The sequence below is a fragment of the Cervus canadensis genome, chromosome 23 (genome assembly GCF_019320065.1).
Source record: "Cervus canadensis isolate Bull #8, Minnesota chromosome 23, ASM1932006v1, whole genome shotgun sequence".
In the NCBI taxonomy this organism is placed as follows: domain Eukaryota; kingdom Metazoa; phylum Chordata; class Mammalia; order Artiodactyla; family Cervidae; genus Cervus; species Cervus canadensis.
In genome coordinates this window covers 5,277,811-5,295,165 of record NC_057408.1, presented here as the reverse complement: position 1 = coordinate 5,295,165, position 17,355 = coordinate 5,277,811, and the positions used below count along the sequence as shown (strand labels likewise).

At 48.3% G+C, this 17,355-nt stretch overlaps 1 protein-coding gene across 2 annotated transcripts in view; it reads left to right on the top strand.

Moving 5' to 3' along the window:
* The window catches only part of MYO5B (myosin VB), a 337,920-nt gene that overhangs the window by 203,433 nt on the left and 117,132 nt on the right, over positions 1 to 17,355 (top strand). For both annotated transcript variants that reach the window (XM_043443867.1, XM_043443866.1), the window contains exons 6-9: positions 2,872 to 3,015; positions 4,302 to 4,383; positions 11,418 to 11,525; positions 17,050 to 17,159. In XM_043443867.1, the coding sequence (XP_043299802.1) occupies positions 2,872 to 3,015; positions 4,302 to 4,383; positions 11,418 to 11,525; positions 17,050 to 17,159 (444 nt within the window). The remainder of the gene's footprint in view (positions 1 to 2,871; positions 3,016 to 4,301; positions 4,384 to 11,417; positions 11,526 to 17,049; positions 17,160 to 17,355) is intronic.

Sequence of the window (17,355 nt, the reverse complement as noted above, 5' to 3'; positions counted from 1 at the left end):
CATCTCCTTATTGTGCAGTCCCAACCATAGTGAAATGATGGGTTCCAGTCCATTTTTGTTTTCCTACATATTTGTAAATGCATAAGTCAGAGGGTAGTTCTATTACATATTAATGGTACCATATTCTATTAACTGTTTTGCAACTTGCTTTTCACTCAGTATTCTTTTTATTTACCCATGCATTATGTTCTAATTTGCTCAGTTTAACAGCTTCATAGCATCCCATGGTATGAATAGTCCACATTTCATCTGTTTCTCTGATTGGTAGACATTTAGGTTGTATTTTATTGTTATACATATTCTGCATTAAACATTGTTTTGCACACCTACTTGTACACTTAAAAAGTGAGTTTCTCTAGGTAATATCTAAAAGTACAGTTGCTGGATTCTTAGGTCCTTATATATTCAATTTTACTAGATATGCCCAATTGTTCTTAAGAATGGCTGTTGCAGTTTACATTTGGACCAGCAATATATATATGAGAGTTCCTTTTTCCCTCACCATTTCATAGTATCAAAGTTCTTCAGGTAGTGCCACCGTGGACTGTCATTTTTGTCTGCATTTCTCTGATTTCCTCTGAGGTTGAGTATCTGATGTTTACTGGTCATGTGACTTTCTTCCATGAATTCCCTGCATATATCATTTGTTCATTTTTCAAATTTTAACTGTCTGTATCATGTCTGTGTCTTGTTGACTGTAGACTCAGAGATAATCAAAGTCAGGGTTTTTATCATGTGTAACAACTGGACTTGCTTTCCTCATGCATCAACATGTTTTCTAAGTCAATACAACAGCAATAAATCTAGCAGATTTATCTGTTTAACAGATAAAGAACCACAGGCAAGTCCTTCACACACACACAGAAGTTAGAAGCTCTTCATGGCCAGAGTGGAGTTTACGGGTTTGGTAGTAATAATACAAACAGCCCTTTCCCTTCATGGGTACCATTAAATACTTTCAAAGTGCTCGTAGATCCATTGTGTCGCTTCTTAAAGTGGCCTCGTGAGGTAAGGAGCATAGACTGGCAGTGATCTTTAGGCTGTAGGCAAGCGTTCCCTCAACTGCCCTAAGGAGTGATCTCAGATGTGGTGAAGGTTCATTGATTTTTTTTTTTGAAGATTTTTTTTTTTCATATGGATCATTTTTAAAATCTTTATAACATTTGTTACAAGATTGCTTCCATTTTTTGTTTTGGATTTTTTTTTTCTTCTCTCTTTTTTTTTTTTGGTCTGTAAGGCATGCGGGATCTTAGCTTCCCAACCAGGAATCAAACTAGGTGAAGTCTTAGATGGACTGCTGGGAAAGTCCCTGGTGAAGAGAACATTCTTGTTGCCATTTTACAAATGACGAAATTTGAATTTTTTGAAATTGAGATTTGTGTTTTTTTGGTTGAAGGTAGATAATCCTTTAGAGTTTTACACCAGCTGGCCTTTGCTGATTGCATCCTCCTTATGTTAACATGTTCCTTTGTCTTTTGTATGTCCCATGAAAGGGTGGTAAAATTTAAAGGCTTGGTTAGATTTAGGTTTGTTTGTTTACTATCTATGGTGAAACAGATCACCAGCCCAGGTGGGATGCATGAGACAAGTGCTCCGGCCTGGTGCACTGGGAAGACCCAGAGGAATCGGGTGGAGAGGGAGGTGGGAGGGGGGATCGGGATTGGGAATACATGTAAATCCATGGTTATATCAATAAATTAAAGAAAAAAAAATAATAAAAACCAAGAACCCTTTATTGCTGATGGTGGGTGTTCCCATCAAGATGCACAGAATGCCTAGCTGTCTTTTGGTGGAGTCAGCAGCCATTGCTTATGCCTAGATCAGTTAATTCATCAGGAGTTACAGAATGGTGATGTTCTCATTCCACTTTTCCTCCCTCCTTTACTCCCCTAGAGTAAGTCTAGGAAGGGAAACTTCTCCTCACTAACTAGTTACCCTAATAGAATTTACACAGGAAAGTTAGGGTGGATGTTTGCTTCCTTATTTACTGCTTGTCAGAGTAATGAGTTGGTTCCCTACCATCCTCTGAAAGGTATTCCCTTCACTTTCTTAGGAAAAGATAAACATGAGGATTCATGTCTTAGTCTTTATCCTTTGATTTGACCTGAATGTTGAGATGTGAGAAGTCACCCACACGGGTGGCCGCTCCCGTCTGGTGGTGAGTAGTTTGGAAAAGGGCTGTGAAACCAAGTGGGGTGAACACAAACTGTGGACTCAGTTGTGTCTGAATTTGTATCTTGGTGTTGGCACTTCCCAGCCGTGTGACACTCAGCACACTGCTTACCTTTTCTGAGCCTAAGTTTTCCCAGAAACTTGAGGGAAGTTAATAATACCCATCTGCCTGGATTCAGGGAAAGTGAAGGGAGCCCAGCCCAGGACCTGGTTCATGTTGGAGGCCTGGGAAATGGTCACTGTTACCTGTGTGTTAGGGAACGCAGCCCACCTTGCCACTTTTCAAACAGAATTGGCTTCCTGAAGTCTGACGGTGGCCTGTCACATATGCCTTGAAGGATCAGGGCTCTCTTTCAGGGTGGGGATGGAGAGTGGCCCTCACATGCACATTCCAGGTAGGAAAAGGAAGAAGAGAAGAAGGTCAGAGAGGTGCACCTTCCAGCCGTCTAGTCCCCTTTAAAGACACTTCCAGCCGTCTAGTCCCTTTTAAAGACACTCATCACTCTCACTGGCCTTCCTTAGGATAAAGGAAGCAGGAAAATGAAGTTCTCTGTTTTCTTTTGCTTGAACCATTGTCATCTCGATAACAAGTTCTAGAAGGAAGGAGGAGGGAGGGACTAGAGATGCTGCCAGGAGCACTCAATCCTGAAACTTAGGAAAACCCACCCTGTGTTGCACACCTTTGTCTTTTCCGCACAGGCCATCGGGAATGCTAAAACCACCCGCAATGACAACAGCAGCCGTTTCGGAAAGTACATTCAGATCGGCTTTGACAAGAGGTACCGCATCATTGGTGCCAACATGAGGACGTACCTGTTGGAGAAGTCCAGAGTGGTCTTTCAGGTGAGCCGCGTGACTGTGCTTTTTGGTTTTTCTCCCGGGGATGGAGCTTCCTTGCTGCATGTTCCGCTCCCGGTGCCCAAAGAACACCTCGTCTTCTGAACCTGGACTTGGACAGACTTGTGCTTTTGGTCTTCTTTCTTCCTTTTTTTTTAATTAATAAGTTTTCATTTATAGGTATCAGACCTGAAAAATCTTTTATCCTGTATTGATGTGTTTCAGTGGGCATTGTGTTTAGATTCAGTCAGCAAACCTGTGTTGTCTGTCACGTGCTAGCCCTGTGCTAGGCACCAAAGAGAGAGAAGACAGTCATGCTTTGTGGACTTCAGAGTCTTGTGATCTGGGCAGTGTCACATAGGGTCTGTGGGTTTCCCCTTTCACCAGGAAACTCACTTGGTAAGTTATATTAAAAAAAAAAAAAGCTATTTGACCGTTTTGTTAGTTTCCTTTACAAATAAATGGGACTCAGACTCGGTTCTTCTTTGCTCGCCTTTGGTTCCCTCCTTCCCGAATAGTCTTTGGCCTCTTGAGGACCGTCCTCCTGCTCACCCTGGCCTCCAGTGGTGGTCGGTGCAGCTCACAACCCCGAGCGCGGTTCCCTCCACCCTGCAGGTTTGGAGGGACCGCCCCAATTGCGGACCACCGCAGTTTCACTGCGACAGAGCAGACAGCCTGCTGGGCTGGGTACGGGTGAGACGTGCTCCGACCGTGGCTGTGGCTAGACTCCTCGTGGGTTTTTTCCTCTTCCTTGCCGTCTGCACTCAGGCTTCCTGAAAGCCTTGCCCCCACCACCCACCACCGCCATTCTGCCTGTGTAAGGCAGGTCTGGCCCGGATGTCTGCTGTAAGTCCTGTCTCATCGTGGACCTTTCCCCTCGCCGTCCCAGCCTGATGATTGCAGGGGCAGAGCTTCTCTTAGTGCCAAGCCTCCCAGGAGCGAGAGGGAGCCCGCACCAGGGAGTGACAGTCTTCCCAGCATGAGCCAGGCAGCACGGTGGCCTGAGCCAGCGCCAACCCGTGGAGTTGTCCTGGGTAAAACCACAGGGATGCTCTGTGAGGGAGGAAGAGAGACCACACCTTGTTTTGCGTAAGTCAAGAACTAAACATCTTCTAGTTGTCAGAAGGCCCCATAACAGTGAATACAGACTCTGGAGGTAGGAGTTGAAGGTGGCAGAGGCGTGAAGAAACGGTCTTGACCTCTGTCTCCCAGAGCACCCTGGAGTTCAAACGGGGCAGGGGACAGTCTTGGGGTCCCCACCCCTCACTGAGCAACTGTGTTTTCTCCTCCAGGCAGACGACGAGAGGAATTACCACATCTTTTACCAGCTCTGTGCGGCTGCCAGTCTTCCGGAATTTAAGGAGCTGGCGCTAAGTAAGTGATGGGGGGTGCTGCCCGTCCTGGGGGGCTGGGTGCTGCAGCAGCAGGGGGTGCATCTGGGGGCTCTGCTCTGGGTCCTCCATCCTGGGGTTCTCAGCTCTGCTTCTCAAGGGGCCCAGCCCCAGACCTCTGTGAATTTCATGCCCCCAGAGAACGAGAGGAAAAGAGGCAGGGGGTAGCACAGTGTTGCACAGAGCCTCAGCGAATTAACATTCATTATTATTTTGAAAAGTATGTTTCACTCGAGACACCATGAGAAACGTGTGCCCACCATGAGGATGTAGAGATTGAGCTAACGCATGCCACTTAAGCATGGCCCAGCCGCTCTAAGTCACATTTGAGGATTGAGACAAAGAAAAAGAAAGAAAGGGATGAGGCTAAAGCAGAGGTAAGACAGGGCTGGCTCCAGAGGCACGTCGGAGAATCCCAGGCCTCCCCACGGAAAGTGAAGGGGGGAGCTGAGAGGAGTTTCCCTGCACCCTGAGCCCCCGCCCGACCACAGTGTGGGGTCCTCCCCGCAGGCGGGCAGCTTGCGCACACCTGCCCCGCAGCGCTCGCTGGGATGGAGCTGCCGGAGCGGGAGGCCAGCGGGAGCCTTGCTGCTACTCTCAGATAGGAGGACAGACTTCTGGTGGGTCCCCGTCATCCTGCTTTCTGCTGCTGCTGTTTGCTGAGGGACCTTGAAACTCCTGATGTGAACCTAGTGCAGCTGAGAAAGTGAACGTGTTCGTCGCTCAGTCGTGTCTGTCTCTGCGACCCCGTGGACTGTAGCCCACGAGGCTCCCCTGTCCTTGGAATTCTCCAGGCCAGAATACAGGAGTGAGTTGCCATGCCCTTCTCCAGGGTATCTTCCTGACCCAGGACTTGAACCCGGGTCTCCCACATGGCAGGCAAACTGTTTACCATCTGAGCCACCAGGGAAGCCCTGAGGGGAGCTGAGAGCCAGGCCAAAGCAAGAAGGGCGAGCAGGCTTTAGTTCTCAACGCCACACCCATGTAGCCCCTCTCCTTGGGCCTGGAGCCCACCCCAACCCATATTTAGGGCCTTATCTTTGAGTATTGACTGACTCCTGCTGCTGAGTCCTCCAAGCCAACTCCTGATGGGTTTGTGTGCTGAGGGCAAGCCTCAGGCCACTCAGCTTGCCTGGCCTGGCCTGTCATTTGGGTTTTGGGAGGTGTGGGTAGGTTCAGGACTAGCAGACGGTGTACAGAGCTGGCTGTCTGTGCAACTGTTAGAGACGTAGACTTCTGAGGCTTGATGGTCCCAGAGCCAAATCTTTGCCACCACAAGGGCCCAGGACCAGCTCCACCTCTGACCTCTCCCGCCGAGGCTCCCAGGAGGTGAAATACGTCAGGTGGGTCAAGCCCGGGTCTGCCCTCTTAGCTCTCTGCTCTACTTGGCTGGTAGCCAAGTAGAGTGGATGCGGGTAGCAATCAATGCCTGTGTCGGGCACTTTAGCACCGCTTCCTTCATTCATTGAACCCTATGCAGGCGAGTTTGACCCTGGGGATGTACTGTTCAACCAGACGTTGTGGGTCCTGCCCTTGCTTCGATTACAATACGGAGTGAGAAGGGTGTGCTAAGGGGGTGGGTCACAGCTGCTCAGGGGCAGTCAGTTTAAGTTGGACCCCAAAGGAGGAAGCCTTGGAGGACACGCATGACACTGGCTTTGTGCCCTTCTCGAGCTGCTCAGTGCTCGCGGGTCTGATTCTCCCCAGTGGTCGTCAATTCCTCGGACAAGGAGTGAATGTCACCAGCCTTGTCTGATGGGTTCTGCCCTGAGCTGGCTGCTTGGGGCTCTGATGTTGGCTCACAGTCACAAGGGGCCAGGAAGGCAGGCCATGTAAAGGCTGACACCATGCTCCTCCACTCCTTCCACGGGCCCTGCTGGACCTCTCGGAGCCAACCTATGGGGGATGAAAACTTTTTTCTAGGGCTAATTTTATAGAAAATAAATGAATACCGGCAAGACCCATCTGGCTGTATTTGGACCATTTTATTCCAAATGTAACTTTAATAGGAAAGAAATCATCAGTTTTTTTTTTTTTTTCCCCCACTTACAGGAGAGCATTGAGGTGAGAAATGACTTTTCTTTACTCCGTGTTTCAGCAAGGTGCAAGCTCCTTAGGCCCCCGACTGGAGCAGTTGAAAAACTACCCAATTGGATTCGTTTCTTGCTTTCTTACCTGCCTGTGCACTCTGAGAGCATCTTGGAGTGTCGTGAAGAGCCTTTGATAAGCTCTCATGCTCAGGCGCGAGGCTGTCTTCTGCCTTGTGGGTAGATTGGCTGTGAGCCCTGAAGCTTGACGTTTTTAGTTCCACTGATAACCCTGGTTGAGTTGATGGAAACGTCAAATAAAAGAAGGACGAGCCAGCAGCTTCTAGTGAATATTCAGACCCGCCTCACCTTCCTCCCGCTTTTCTTCACTTAAACTGTTGTTCAAATGCAGAGATCTCTGTAAGACCCTTTGGCCCTTTAGGAGTTCTGTGTATCTGTCTGAGGATGAATGGAGTGGACAACAGATATGCAGACAGCCAGCCACACTTTCCTTTGCCCTGTTGTTGGTGGTCTGTTGTATTAAAATGACCTCAGGGTGAGATTTTTTTAAAAAATACTATTAGTAGTGTGTTAGAGTATGAATGCATGCATGCGTGCTAAGTCGCTTCAGTCATGTCTTACCCTTTGCAACCCTATGGACTTTAGCTCGCCAGGCTCCTCTGTCCGTAGGATTCTCCAGGCAAGAATACTGAAGTGGGTTGCCATACCCTCCTCCAGGGGATCTTCCCAACCCAGGGATCGAACCCACATCTCTTATATCGCCTGCGTTGGCAGGGGGGTTCTTTACCTCTAGTGCCACAAGGGAAGCCTTAGAATATGCATAAATGCTGGTTAAAAGAGGTATAGTGGACTCACATTCCCGTCACACAGTCAGGAATAAATCCTTTCTTCTTTTATTTCCATGGCTATGCTGATACAGTTTTATAAACACCCTTTCTTGCCTTGCACAAGTCAGAGTATAGCCTCCCCAGGTGAAGTATGAGCCCTGGGCCATGGTCTTGATGGTCTTGCTCTAATCACTGGCTTCACGACCCCTTTGTACACTGATTTGATCCAGTGACTCAGTTAATAGGGGATTCTATGGTGTTTGTCTCTGTGGAAATTCTAAGAAAAAACAGAGACCCAAACTGGAGGACAGGAGACCCCTCTTTGGGATGGGATGATTGGCTTCCTGGGCCTGAAAGTAGAGCTGAGATACAGGCAGGCTAAGCAAATGGGGACCGCAGCCTGTTGGGATGTCTGTCTTTTGGAGAGAGTCTGGGGTGTGATGTTAACAGAGGTGATTGCAGCCTTAAAGGAGAGGGAAGGAAGACGGTTATTTTGATTGTAGTAGAGAATGCTGTGATTGGCCAGGGTAGCCCTTGCAGTGATGAACCTCATTGGGAGGAAGTTTCCCTGCAGGGCCTGTGAGTTTGGGAACTCAAAGCCAGGAAGGATGGAATGGTCTGTCTGACTCAGAACGTGAGACGGCAGGGCCCTGGCTGCTGACCACGACAGGTGTTTGATACTGAAAATGCCTCCTTCTCTCCAGTATGACAGTTTACTGTTCTCCTTGGAGTCTCAGACAACTCTAGTTTGTCAGCGGATACTTTTGATAATGAGTTCAGTTCAGTCACTCAGTTGTGTCCAACTGTTTGCAACCCCATGGACTGCAGCACGCCAGGCCTCTCTGTCCATCACCAACTCCTGGAGCCCACCCAAACTCATGTCCACTGAGTCGGTGATGCCATCCAACCATCTCACCGTCTGTCGTCCCCTTCTCCTCCTGCCCTCAATCTTTCCCAGCATCAGGGTCTTTTCAAATGAGTCAGCTCTTCGCATCAGGTGGCCAAAGTATTGGAGTTTCAGCTCCAGGATCAGTCCTTCCAATGAACATTCAGGACTGATTTCCTTTAAGATAATGAGTTAGGTTGTATCTATGGCTAAGCAATGGGATGTCATAGATAACCATCTCCTTAGCGGGGTGATCAAGGAATGGGCTGCTAGGCCTGGCCAAACCCTGGGTGAGCCTGCTCCTTAAAACCCTATGGTGCTCAGCTTGCCTGCCTTAAAAATGGGAGTAAATATTACACTTGGCCCTCCATAACTGCGGTTTCTACATCCCTGGAGTCAATGAACTGAAATTCGACCCACAGTTGTAGAGGGCTGACTATACTACATCATTGTATATAAATTTTAGTTGCTCAGTCGTGTCCGACTCTTTGTGACCCCATGGGCTGTAGCCCGCCAGGCTCCTCTGTCCGCGGGATTCTCCAGGCAAGCATACCTGGAGTGTTTTGCCATCCCCTTCTCCAGGGGATCTTCCTAACCCAGGGAGCGAACCTGGGTCTCCTGCGTTGCAGGCAGGTCCTTTACCTTGCAAAGAGACTTCAGCATCTGTGGAGTTTGGCATCTCTGGGGGGTCCTGGAACCAACCCCCTATGGATACACAGGGACAGCTGTATTCAGTCATCCTCGTATGGACACTGTAAAAATCATCAAACAAGGTGTTTTGAAAGGTAAATGTGAAGGGGCATAGAATTGATGTTTTATTAAACCTCTGAAGCTGTTACATTACTCTGTGTTGGAACTTCCAGGGTGATGAGAATGAAAGATCTAAATTTGCCATCTTCCACAAAGACCTAATGTCACTTGCTTCATCAAAATGGGCTTTTGCTGTGGCCGTGAGTGTGGCACTTCGAGACTGAAGTGCTTCATCTCCCGGCTCAGGTGCCTGCAGTCATCAGAGGGGGTTGAAACGACTCCTCCAGGAAGCCCTTCCTCATTAAACATGACCGCTATTCGGCTGTTTATTCTGTGTACAGTGTTCCTTGCTGGTTGTGTGTGAGACTGGGGTTTGGGGCTGAGTTCTGCCGCTTCCTCGCTGGGCCTGGTCACGTGGACTGGGCCCGTGGGAGGAGTTGGCAGAGCGCAGTGCTCACTGGAGCGTAGGATCGGAGGTGGGAAGTGGAGAAATCTGGCAGGAGAGGTCGGCAGGAGCCCGAGGAGTGACAGTGAGGAAGCTGGCGGATCTGGGACGTAGAGGAGGTGAAGGAAGGATGAGCCATGGGTCTGGAGGAAGCCACCTAACCAAAGGTCCAGGAGGCCCTTCTCGGGAGCTTGACCTTCGCCTTGAGGACAGTGGTCTCCACGGGGCGTTTGGCAGGGAGTGGTGTGATCCGTTTCCAGAGATTTGGAGGAGGACTTTGAAAGGACAGGAGCAGAAGCCAGGGGAAAGGTCTAGAGCCTTTGCAACAGTTCCCAGACAACAGAAGCTGAAGGTCAGGCCCGGGGCAGTGGCAGTCAGGAGGGAGGAAGGAAAGAGACTGAAGAAATTCTTCAGAGATCAAATCAGAAGGACAAGGTGTTGAAGCGGGGCACCGGGAGTTGCTGGGAAGCTGGCCTGAAGCAGGTGTAGCTGATGTGCCATCACCCATACGTGCCCAGGTCAAGAGAAGATCATTGAGCTGGTGTTTGCAGGGGAGGCAGGAAAACAGCCAGTGTCCAGTGTTGGCATCTTATCAAATCCAAGCCCTGGACAGGATTGTAGCCCCACAGAGGTGCAAGTTTGTGGAATGTGTAAGTGACTTTCGAGGGTAATTTTGACTGGCTGCAACTGTTGCCTAAAACGACAGCTTCTAAGCCCTGGGGTGCAGACGCTGCCCGGCTCACTGCTGTCTCTGCTCCCCTGAGGGCGGCTCTGAATCCGATGACAGGCCTGGGTGCCTGCTCACTCACCGTCCCCAGGCGGTGAGCGGAGGCCTGACGGAAGAGGAACTAAACTGAGGGTTGAGAGCGAGCACTGAGAGCCTCAACCTGGGTTTGCACACATGCTTAAATAGCTCACGATGCCCTAACGTTTAAAACAAAAAACGGCTGTGTCACCCTGGGCACGTCATTGCCCTTCATGTGTTAAAATAGGATGTCAGACCGAGATCACGGGTGGTCATGGAGGTCTGCTGCTGGGGTGGGTGTACATTTTTTTTTACCATGTTTCTCAGAGCCTTTTAAAGATAAGTCTGCAGTGAATTCTACTGTAATTTGAACCAGCCATTTTATTTTCTCATGTTTTTCACGTATCAGTTTAACACAAGGGCAGTAGCAGTTTCTGTCACCGTGGTGTAGTTTTCTGTCTTTTGTTCCTCAATCTTCTCTTCCATTTGCTGTTGTCAATAAAGATGATATTTGAAACCCTGTTTGGCTCCACTTATACGAGGCACCTAGAATAGTCAAATTCCTGGAGTTAGAAAGTACATTGGTAGATGCCCAGGGGTGGGGGTGGGGTTGGGAGGAGGATAGGGAGTTAGTGTCTAATGGGGACAGAGTTTTGGTTTACGAAGGTGAAAAAGTCGGGAGGTGGATGATGTTAAGATTGCACAGTAAGGTAAATATACTCAGTGCCACTGAACTCTGTAGTTGAAAGAAAGTGAAAGTGAAGGTCGCTGAGTTGTGTCCGACTCTTTGCGACCCCATGGACTATACAGTCCATGGAATTCTTCAGGCTAGAACACTGGCGTGGGTAGCCTCTCCCTTCTCTAGGGGATCTTTCCAATGCAGGAATCGAACCCAGGTCTCCTGCATTGTGGGCATATTCTTTACCAGCTGAACCACAAGGGAAGCCCAAGAATACTGAAGTGGGTAGTTGGATTATCCCTTCTCCAGCAGATCTTCCTGACCCAGGAATCAAACTGGGGTCTCCTGCATTGCAGGCAGATTCTTTACCAACTAAGCTATGAGGGAAGCCCTGAACTCTGTAGTTAAACATGGTTAAAATAGTATTTTTTGTGTGACTCTTACCACAATTTAAAAAAAAACACTAAAAAAAAAAAAAAAGATGATATTTGAAAGGGTTCCACTTCTTGCTGGGAATAAACTCTGGCCTGGGACAGCTTGCTCAGGGGCTAGGCATCCTTGGGGGCGTGGTCTGCCATGAACCCAGGATGCAGCGTCCCACCTGTGCCTGACCCCCTCACTTCCTTTCCCACCACAGCCTGTGCCGAGGACTTCTTCTACACGTCACAGGGAGGAAACACTGTCATCGAGGGTGTGGATGATGCTGAGGACTTTGAGAAGACTCGACAAGCCTTCACGCTCGTTGGTAAGGAGCTTAGGGATGGGGATAAGGGACCAGAGGGTTGATTTCATGGAAAAAAGAAAGCTCAGCAATGCCCTGCTTGGCTTGCCAATGAGCTGGTGGGGAAACCCTCTGGCTCCTGGTGAATATCTTCTTATTTTTATTCTACCCCAACCCTCAGGCTCCCAAGCTGATGGTGTAGAGCTCTGATGCCCTTTCTTAACAATAGGATTTGAGTGTTGATCTCTTGGATCAACCATGGACACCCCCCTTTCACTCCCTCAGGGCATGGACACAAACCAGGAGGAGCTGTATCTTTTTGCCTTGTGGTCTGGGTTTGAAGCCGCGTGTTCTAGCAGAAAGAACATGCCCTAGGGGCCGAAACTACCCACATACCACCATCATGGGATCCAAGTTGGAAATGGAGCGTAAAGATCTGGCAGCTCTGTAATTCAGGCAGTGTTATGTCTGTTGATGCTGTTTCCATCTCGAGCTTAGCAGTGGAATCCCTAAAACAAGAATTTCTCTCTGTTCTTCTTGGTCCTAAAGGGCAGTTCAGTTCAGTCATTCAGTCATGTCTGACTCTTTGCGACTCCATGAACTGCAACATGCCAGGCCTCCCTGTCCATCACCAACTCCCAGAGTTTACTCAAACTCATGTCCACTGAGTCGGCAGTAGAGCTAGAGAAACTGCCCCCTTCCCTGGCCAGTTCTGGGGGAGAAGAGCCCCAAGGTGGTAGGCAATCCATGCTTAACTGGGAAGTTGAAGTGGTAAATTCCTGGGACCTGCAGCCAACAAAGGGGAAGCTTCGGAAGTTAGCCTGAAATCCTTAGAGTGGCTCAGGGGGTCCTGGTGCTTTTCCCAGCCCTTCCCTGATGGACATTTGGCCTCTTGAGAGGTATGATCAACCCAGAGCGGCATTTCTTAGGTTCTTTGGGGATTAGAATCTGCCTACAGTGCAGGAGACCCAGGTTTGATCCCTGGGTTGGGAAGATCCCCTGGAGAAGAAAATGTCAACCCACTCCAGTATTCTTGCCTGGAGAATCCCGTGGATTAGAGGAGCCTGGTGGGCCGCAGTCCACGGGGTTGTGAGTGACTAACACTTCGCACTTTTACTTTGGGAATCAGGGACGTCTCATCCATGGTCTAAATAAAACATGGCTGAACAGGACTCACTCTGATCGCCACATGGGGAGAAAAGCAGACTTTCCTGTGCTGAAGTCTGAGGGCCGTTCCCTTCTCTGGATACCTGGTGGATAGATGCGGTTTGCCTTTTGTACCCATGAGACAGAAGCCACACTGGTTATCCCAACAGAGTAAAATTACTGTAATTGTTAACAAGAGCAGTAGTAGATAATTAGCTAGTAAAGAAAAGGATTTCAGGGGCCCAGAAGCAGTGGGTGTAAAAGAACCATCTTGAGGGTGAGGAGGAGAGTCAGTGCAGGAGCTAGTGGCAAGGAGAGCCCCCCACCCACGCCAGGCTGAGATTCCCCACACTTGTAGGGGATGCAGCTGCCCCAAGGTCAGGAAGCCCTCTGGTGGCGAAGGAACCTACCGTGGGATGTGAGCCAGCCCCAGTCTGTATAAGCAGCCTGCAGTATACCCCAGGGTGTGGTGGAGCCAGAACTTCTCAGAAGCAGCTTCTAATGGGGGAGCCTGGCCTGCGGACACAGCTGGTTTCTCTGCTGGGAGGTGCCCGGGCTCCCAGGATGAGTGCTGATGACCGCGGGGGGCCAGACCCAGGAGTGGGAAAGTTTCCTGCTGCTGTCGCCTTGCAGAGTCCCCGCAGCGCCCTCTACTGACCAAGCGTGATATGCCACTCGCAGGCCAAGAGGACGTGTTCACGGGGCCTAGTGGCACCCCACTCCAGTGCTCTTGCCTGGAAAATCCCATGGACGGAGGAGCCTGGCAGTCCATGGGGTCGCTAAGAGTCGGAAACAACTGAGAGACTTCACTTTCATTTTTCACTTTCATGCATTGGAGAAGGAAATGGCAACCCACTCCAGTATTCTTGCCTGAAGAATCCCAGGGACGGGGGAGCCTGGTGGGCTGCCGTCTATGGGGTCGCATAGGGTCGGACACGACTGAAGTGACTTAGCAGCAGTAGCAGCAGCAGGTCCAGTATGACCAAGCAGGGCAGAGAAGGGCAGATTTGAAGCTGAGAGATACTGAATTGATAACAGGCATCCCTGAGTTTCCCCAGCATCACGTAGCTGTTTTATTCTCCAGAGCAGGGTAGCAGGTTTAGAGGAGACTTGACGTTGAGCAGGATAGCATTCTGTCCAGAAGGGAGAAGGGCCCCTGTGTGAGTGGCGGGCGTGAGCTGATGAAGGTTGTGCCCTCCAAGGCCCTAAGGAGACTCAGTACTTTGATTCCCAAAGCACATGGAATTTGTAAAATTAATTATTTTAATAAGCCACTCTTCCCTACTCTTTAATCAGCCTGTCCCATCTTTTAAATCCCAGAGTTTGGCAAAGTTTTTCTTAAAGGACATGATAGTAGATATTTTGGGCCTTCTGGGCCACATGATTTTGTAGCAGCTACTCAGCCATTGTAGTGTAAAAGTAGCCATAGACAAAATATAAAAGTAAGAACTGACAGTATTATAGTCAAACTTTATATAGAAAAAACAGCGGTGGGCTACGAACCATAGGCTACCAACCCGTGTTTTACTCTTTCGGTTTTAGTGTTTGATTATTTTAAATTTGATTTGTTGCTCCCCAGAAAGAGGTACAGCTTATTCAGAGAATCCTGTGTTAAGAAGGGACTGTCTGATCAGTGTAATGCAGAAATCCTAACTACTGTTAGGATTCAACAGTCATTCAATATCTACTACTTAAATTTGTATCATGACAGAGTAGTTAGGGCTTGGGAAATTGACAAAGCGTTGGTTCCTAAGAATAAGTGAAGGGGAGAGGAAAGTGAAGGGCTCAGCACGCGCTTCCCTTTTTCTTCTGTGGGACTTACTGGAGAGCCCTCTGAGCTCCGATCGCAAGCCTGGTGCTTTAACCCCTGCTGCTGCTGCTAAGTCACTTCAGTCGTGTCCGACTCTGTGGACCCCATAGACGGCAGCCCACCAGGCTCCCCCCGTCCCTGGGATTCTCCAGGCAAGAACACTGGAGTGGGTTGCCATTTCCTTCTCTAATGTGTGAAAGTGAAAAGTGAAAGTGAAGTCACTCAGTTGTGTCTGACTCTTAGCGACCCCATGGACAGCAGCCTACCAGGCTCCTCCATCCATGGGATTTTCCAGGCAAGAGTACTGGAGTGGGGTGCCATTGCCTTCTCCAGCTTTAACCCCTAAACAGGTACATAACCGTCCAGCTTCCTGTCTTGTCCTGGGTTTCAGCCTCTGGCTTTAACCTGTCTTCCTTTTGCCAGTCTTAGTTACACTGAACCAGGGCATGTGCCTAAATATTCACCCTCTGGCTGTTTTTCTGGTTTGTTAGTTTAAATAAAACCAGATACTGGGATGATGCATTCATTTCCGTAGACATTTGCAAGCACTTGCTCTCTGTGTAACAAGTACCAGTATCATCTTTCTATCACCCATGTTCCTGAGCACCTATTGTGTGCTGGCCTCTAGGGGATATAATGATGAAACAAGAACAGGAATTCATTATAATTTTTTAAATTTGTATGTTTTTGAAGATACTGTGTAATAAAAATACTGGCCCATTCAAGGGGACAGTGGAGCCTTCCGTGGTGATCAAGACTGTTGGCTAGAGCCAGGACACAAGGTGGTAGGCGGCCTCCACTCCAGGCACCACAGACCTCACATTATTCCAGGGATACTCGAATGTGGCCATCACTCCTCGGTCTGTTGTGCCCCGGACAGAGAAGCCCACCTTGGCACTGCCCGCCCCATGTGGCAGAACAGGAGCCCACAACTCAGGACCATTCACACGTGGAGAGGGCAAGGCCTGGGGTTGTATGTCTCTGCAAATCTACAGTGACAGTCTGGGCATCTGGCATCTGCAGAGGGGGGGATTCCCCTCTTAGGCTCAGCCCACTCTCGCAACACCCGGACACACGGCGCCAGGTCTGGGACAAGAGACACCCACAGGCCATGTGAAATAAAGAAAAAGTGCCTAAAAAAAAAAAAAAATTAAAAAGTAAATCCCTCACCCTGTGAAGTTTGGACAGTGTGTGTGAGTTGTTCAGTCATGTCTGACTCTTTGTGACCCCATGGGCTGTAGCCCACCAGGCTCCTCTGTCCATGGGGATTCTCCAGGCAAGAATACTAGAGTGGGTTGCCATTTCCTCCTCCAGGGGATCTTCCCAACCCAGGGATCAACCCAGGTCTCCCACATTGCAGGTAAATTCTTTATCACCTGAGCCACTAGGAAGCCCAACATTCTTAAAAATCTAGAGTTAATTTGTTTAGTTCATGTTTGGGTTGTCCACTTTATTGATTATCTGAGTAAAGCTTTGATCCTTACATGACACATCTTTACTACCATTTATATTTACCAATTACTAACATTTATATAGGTGTCACTGACTTTTTTTTTTTAGCTTGAGTAAATTAATGTCTCAAAAATAAGTAACTACGTCTGGGGAAGAATTTGGGGGTAATCGTATTATCTCTTAAACTGAATGGTAGGTTGACTGGTGTTCACTCTATTAGTCTGAAGCCTTTTTAAAGTCTGAAATATTTGGTGATTCAGAAAGAAATGATGGGACTTGCCTAGTGGTCCAGTGACTTTGACTCTGAGCTCCCAAAATATGGCACTGGGGTTTGATCCCTGCTTGGGGAACTGGATCCCATGTTTCGCAACTAAGAGTTTGCAAGGAAAGATCCCACATGCCACAATGAAGACCCATTGAAGCGAAATGGATAAGTAAATAGATATTTTTTCAAAAGAAATAATACCTTAAAGCTAAAGATAAATGTTAAGACATTATCCATGTCTTTGATAACTTACATGCATAAATAACAAAATTGACAGTAGGTATTTGCTGCTAGTGGCTCCAGAGTAGGTGTGTGTGTCTATAACTGAAGAAGCATGTAGTGTCGTAAACAGTAGCCCCGGGGGGACAGCCAAGGGCCAGCTGGCTGTCCAGCCTGTAACAGTGTCCCCAGGAGAAATTCTCCTCTTCTTCCCCTGTTGGCACTTCAGATGTGTGCCACAGATGTTTGTGGGATATTATATTGAGAGAAAAATGACTGCAGATAAATGACCATTTGTATTAAACTCATAAAAACCTCTGTAAAGTGCTTGGTTGAAATAAAGTCCAAAATGGGTCTGCATGATTGCCACCTCTCCTTTTCTCTCAGAGAAGTTAAAATGATCCTGCGACCCATCTGGTTTGATCAGGACAATCACCATGAAGATATTTCTCTTTTAGTCCAAGGAGCCCCTTTGCCCTCTGAGCTGTTACTGTGATAGGTAATTACTTGGTGAGGATCCTGGATCATTTTAGGAGTCATTGGCCTGGAAAGGAAAATGAAACTTTTTTTTTCAAAGTCCTTAAAAAGAAAGTAAAACATCCTTTCTATCCTACCATGGATATTGAGTGTCATTCATTCATTTTTTTTTTCCCCAGGAGTGAGAGAGTCCCATCAGATAAGCATTTTTAAGATAATTGCTTCCATCCTGCACCTTGGAAATGTGGCGATTCAAGCCGAGCGCGATGGTGAATCCTGTAGAGTATCAGTAAGTTGCCCTCCAGCACTGGAGATAACATGTGCACACTTCACTCTGTCCCTCCAGTTTTGTACAACTGAGATGTCTTTGCACTTAGAGGACATTCATAGGTTATTTATTCTTAAGAGTAACGGTTTCTGTTTCCGTGCTGATAATTTTTTAAAGGAACAAATCCTTTTCAAATCAGCTGCCATCAAGATTCTGT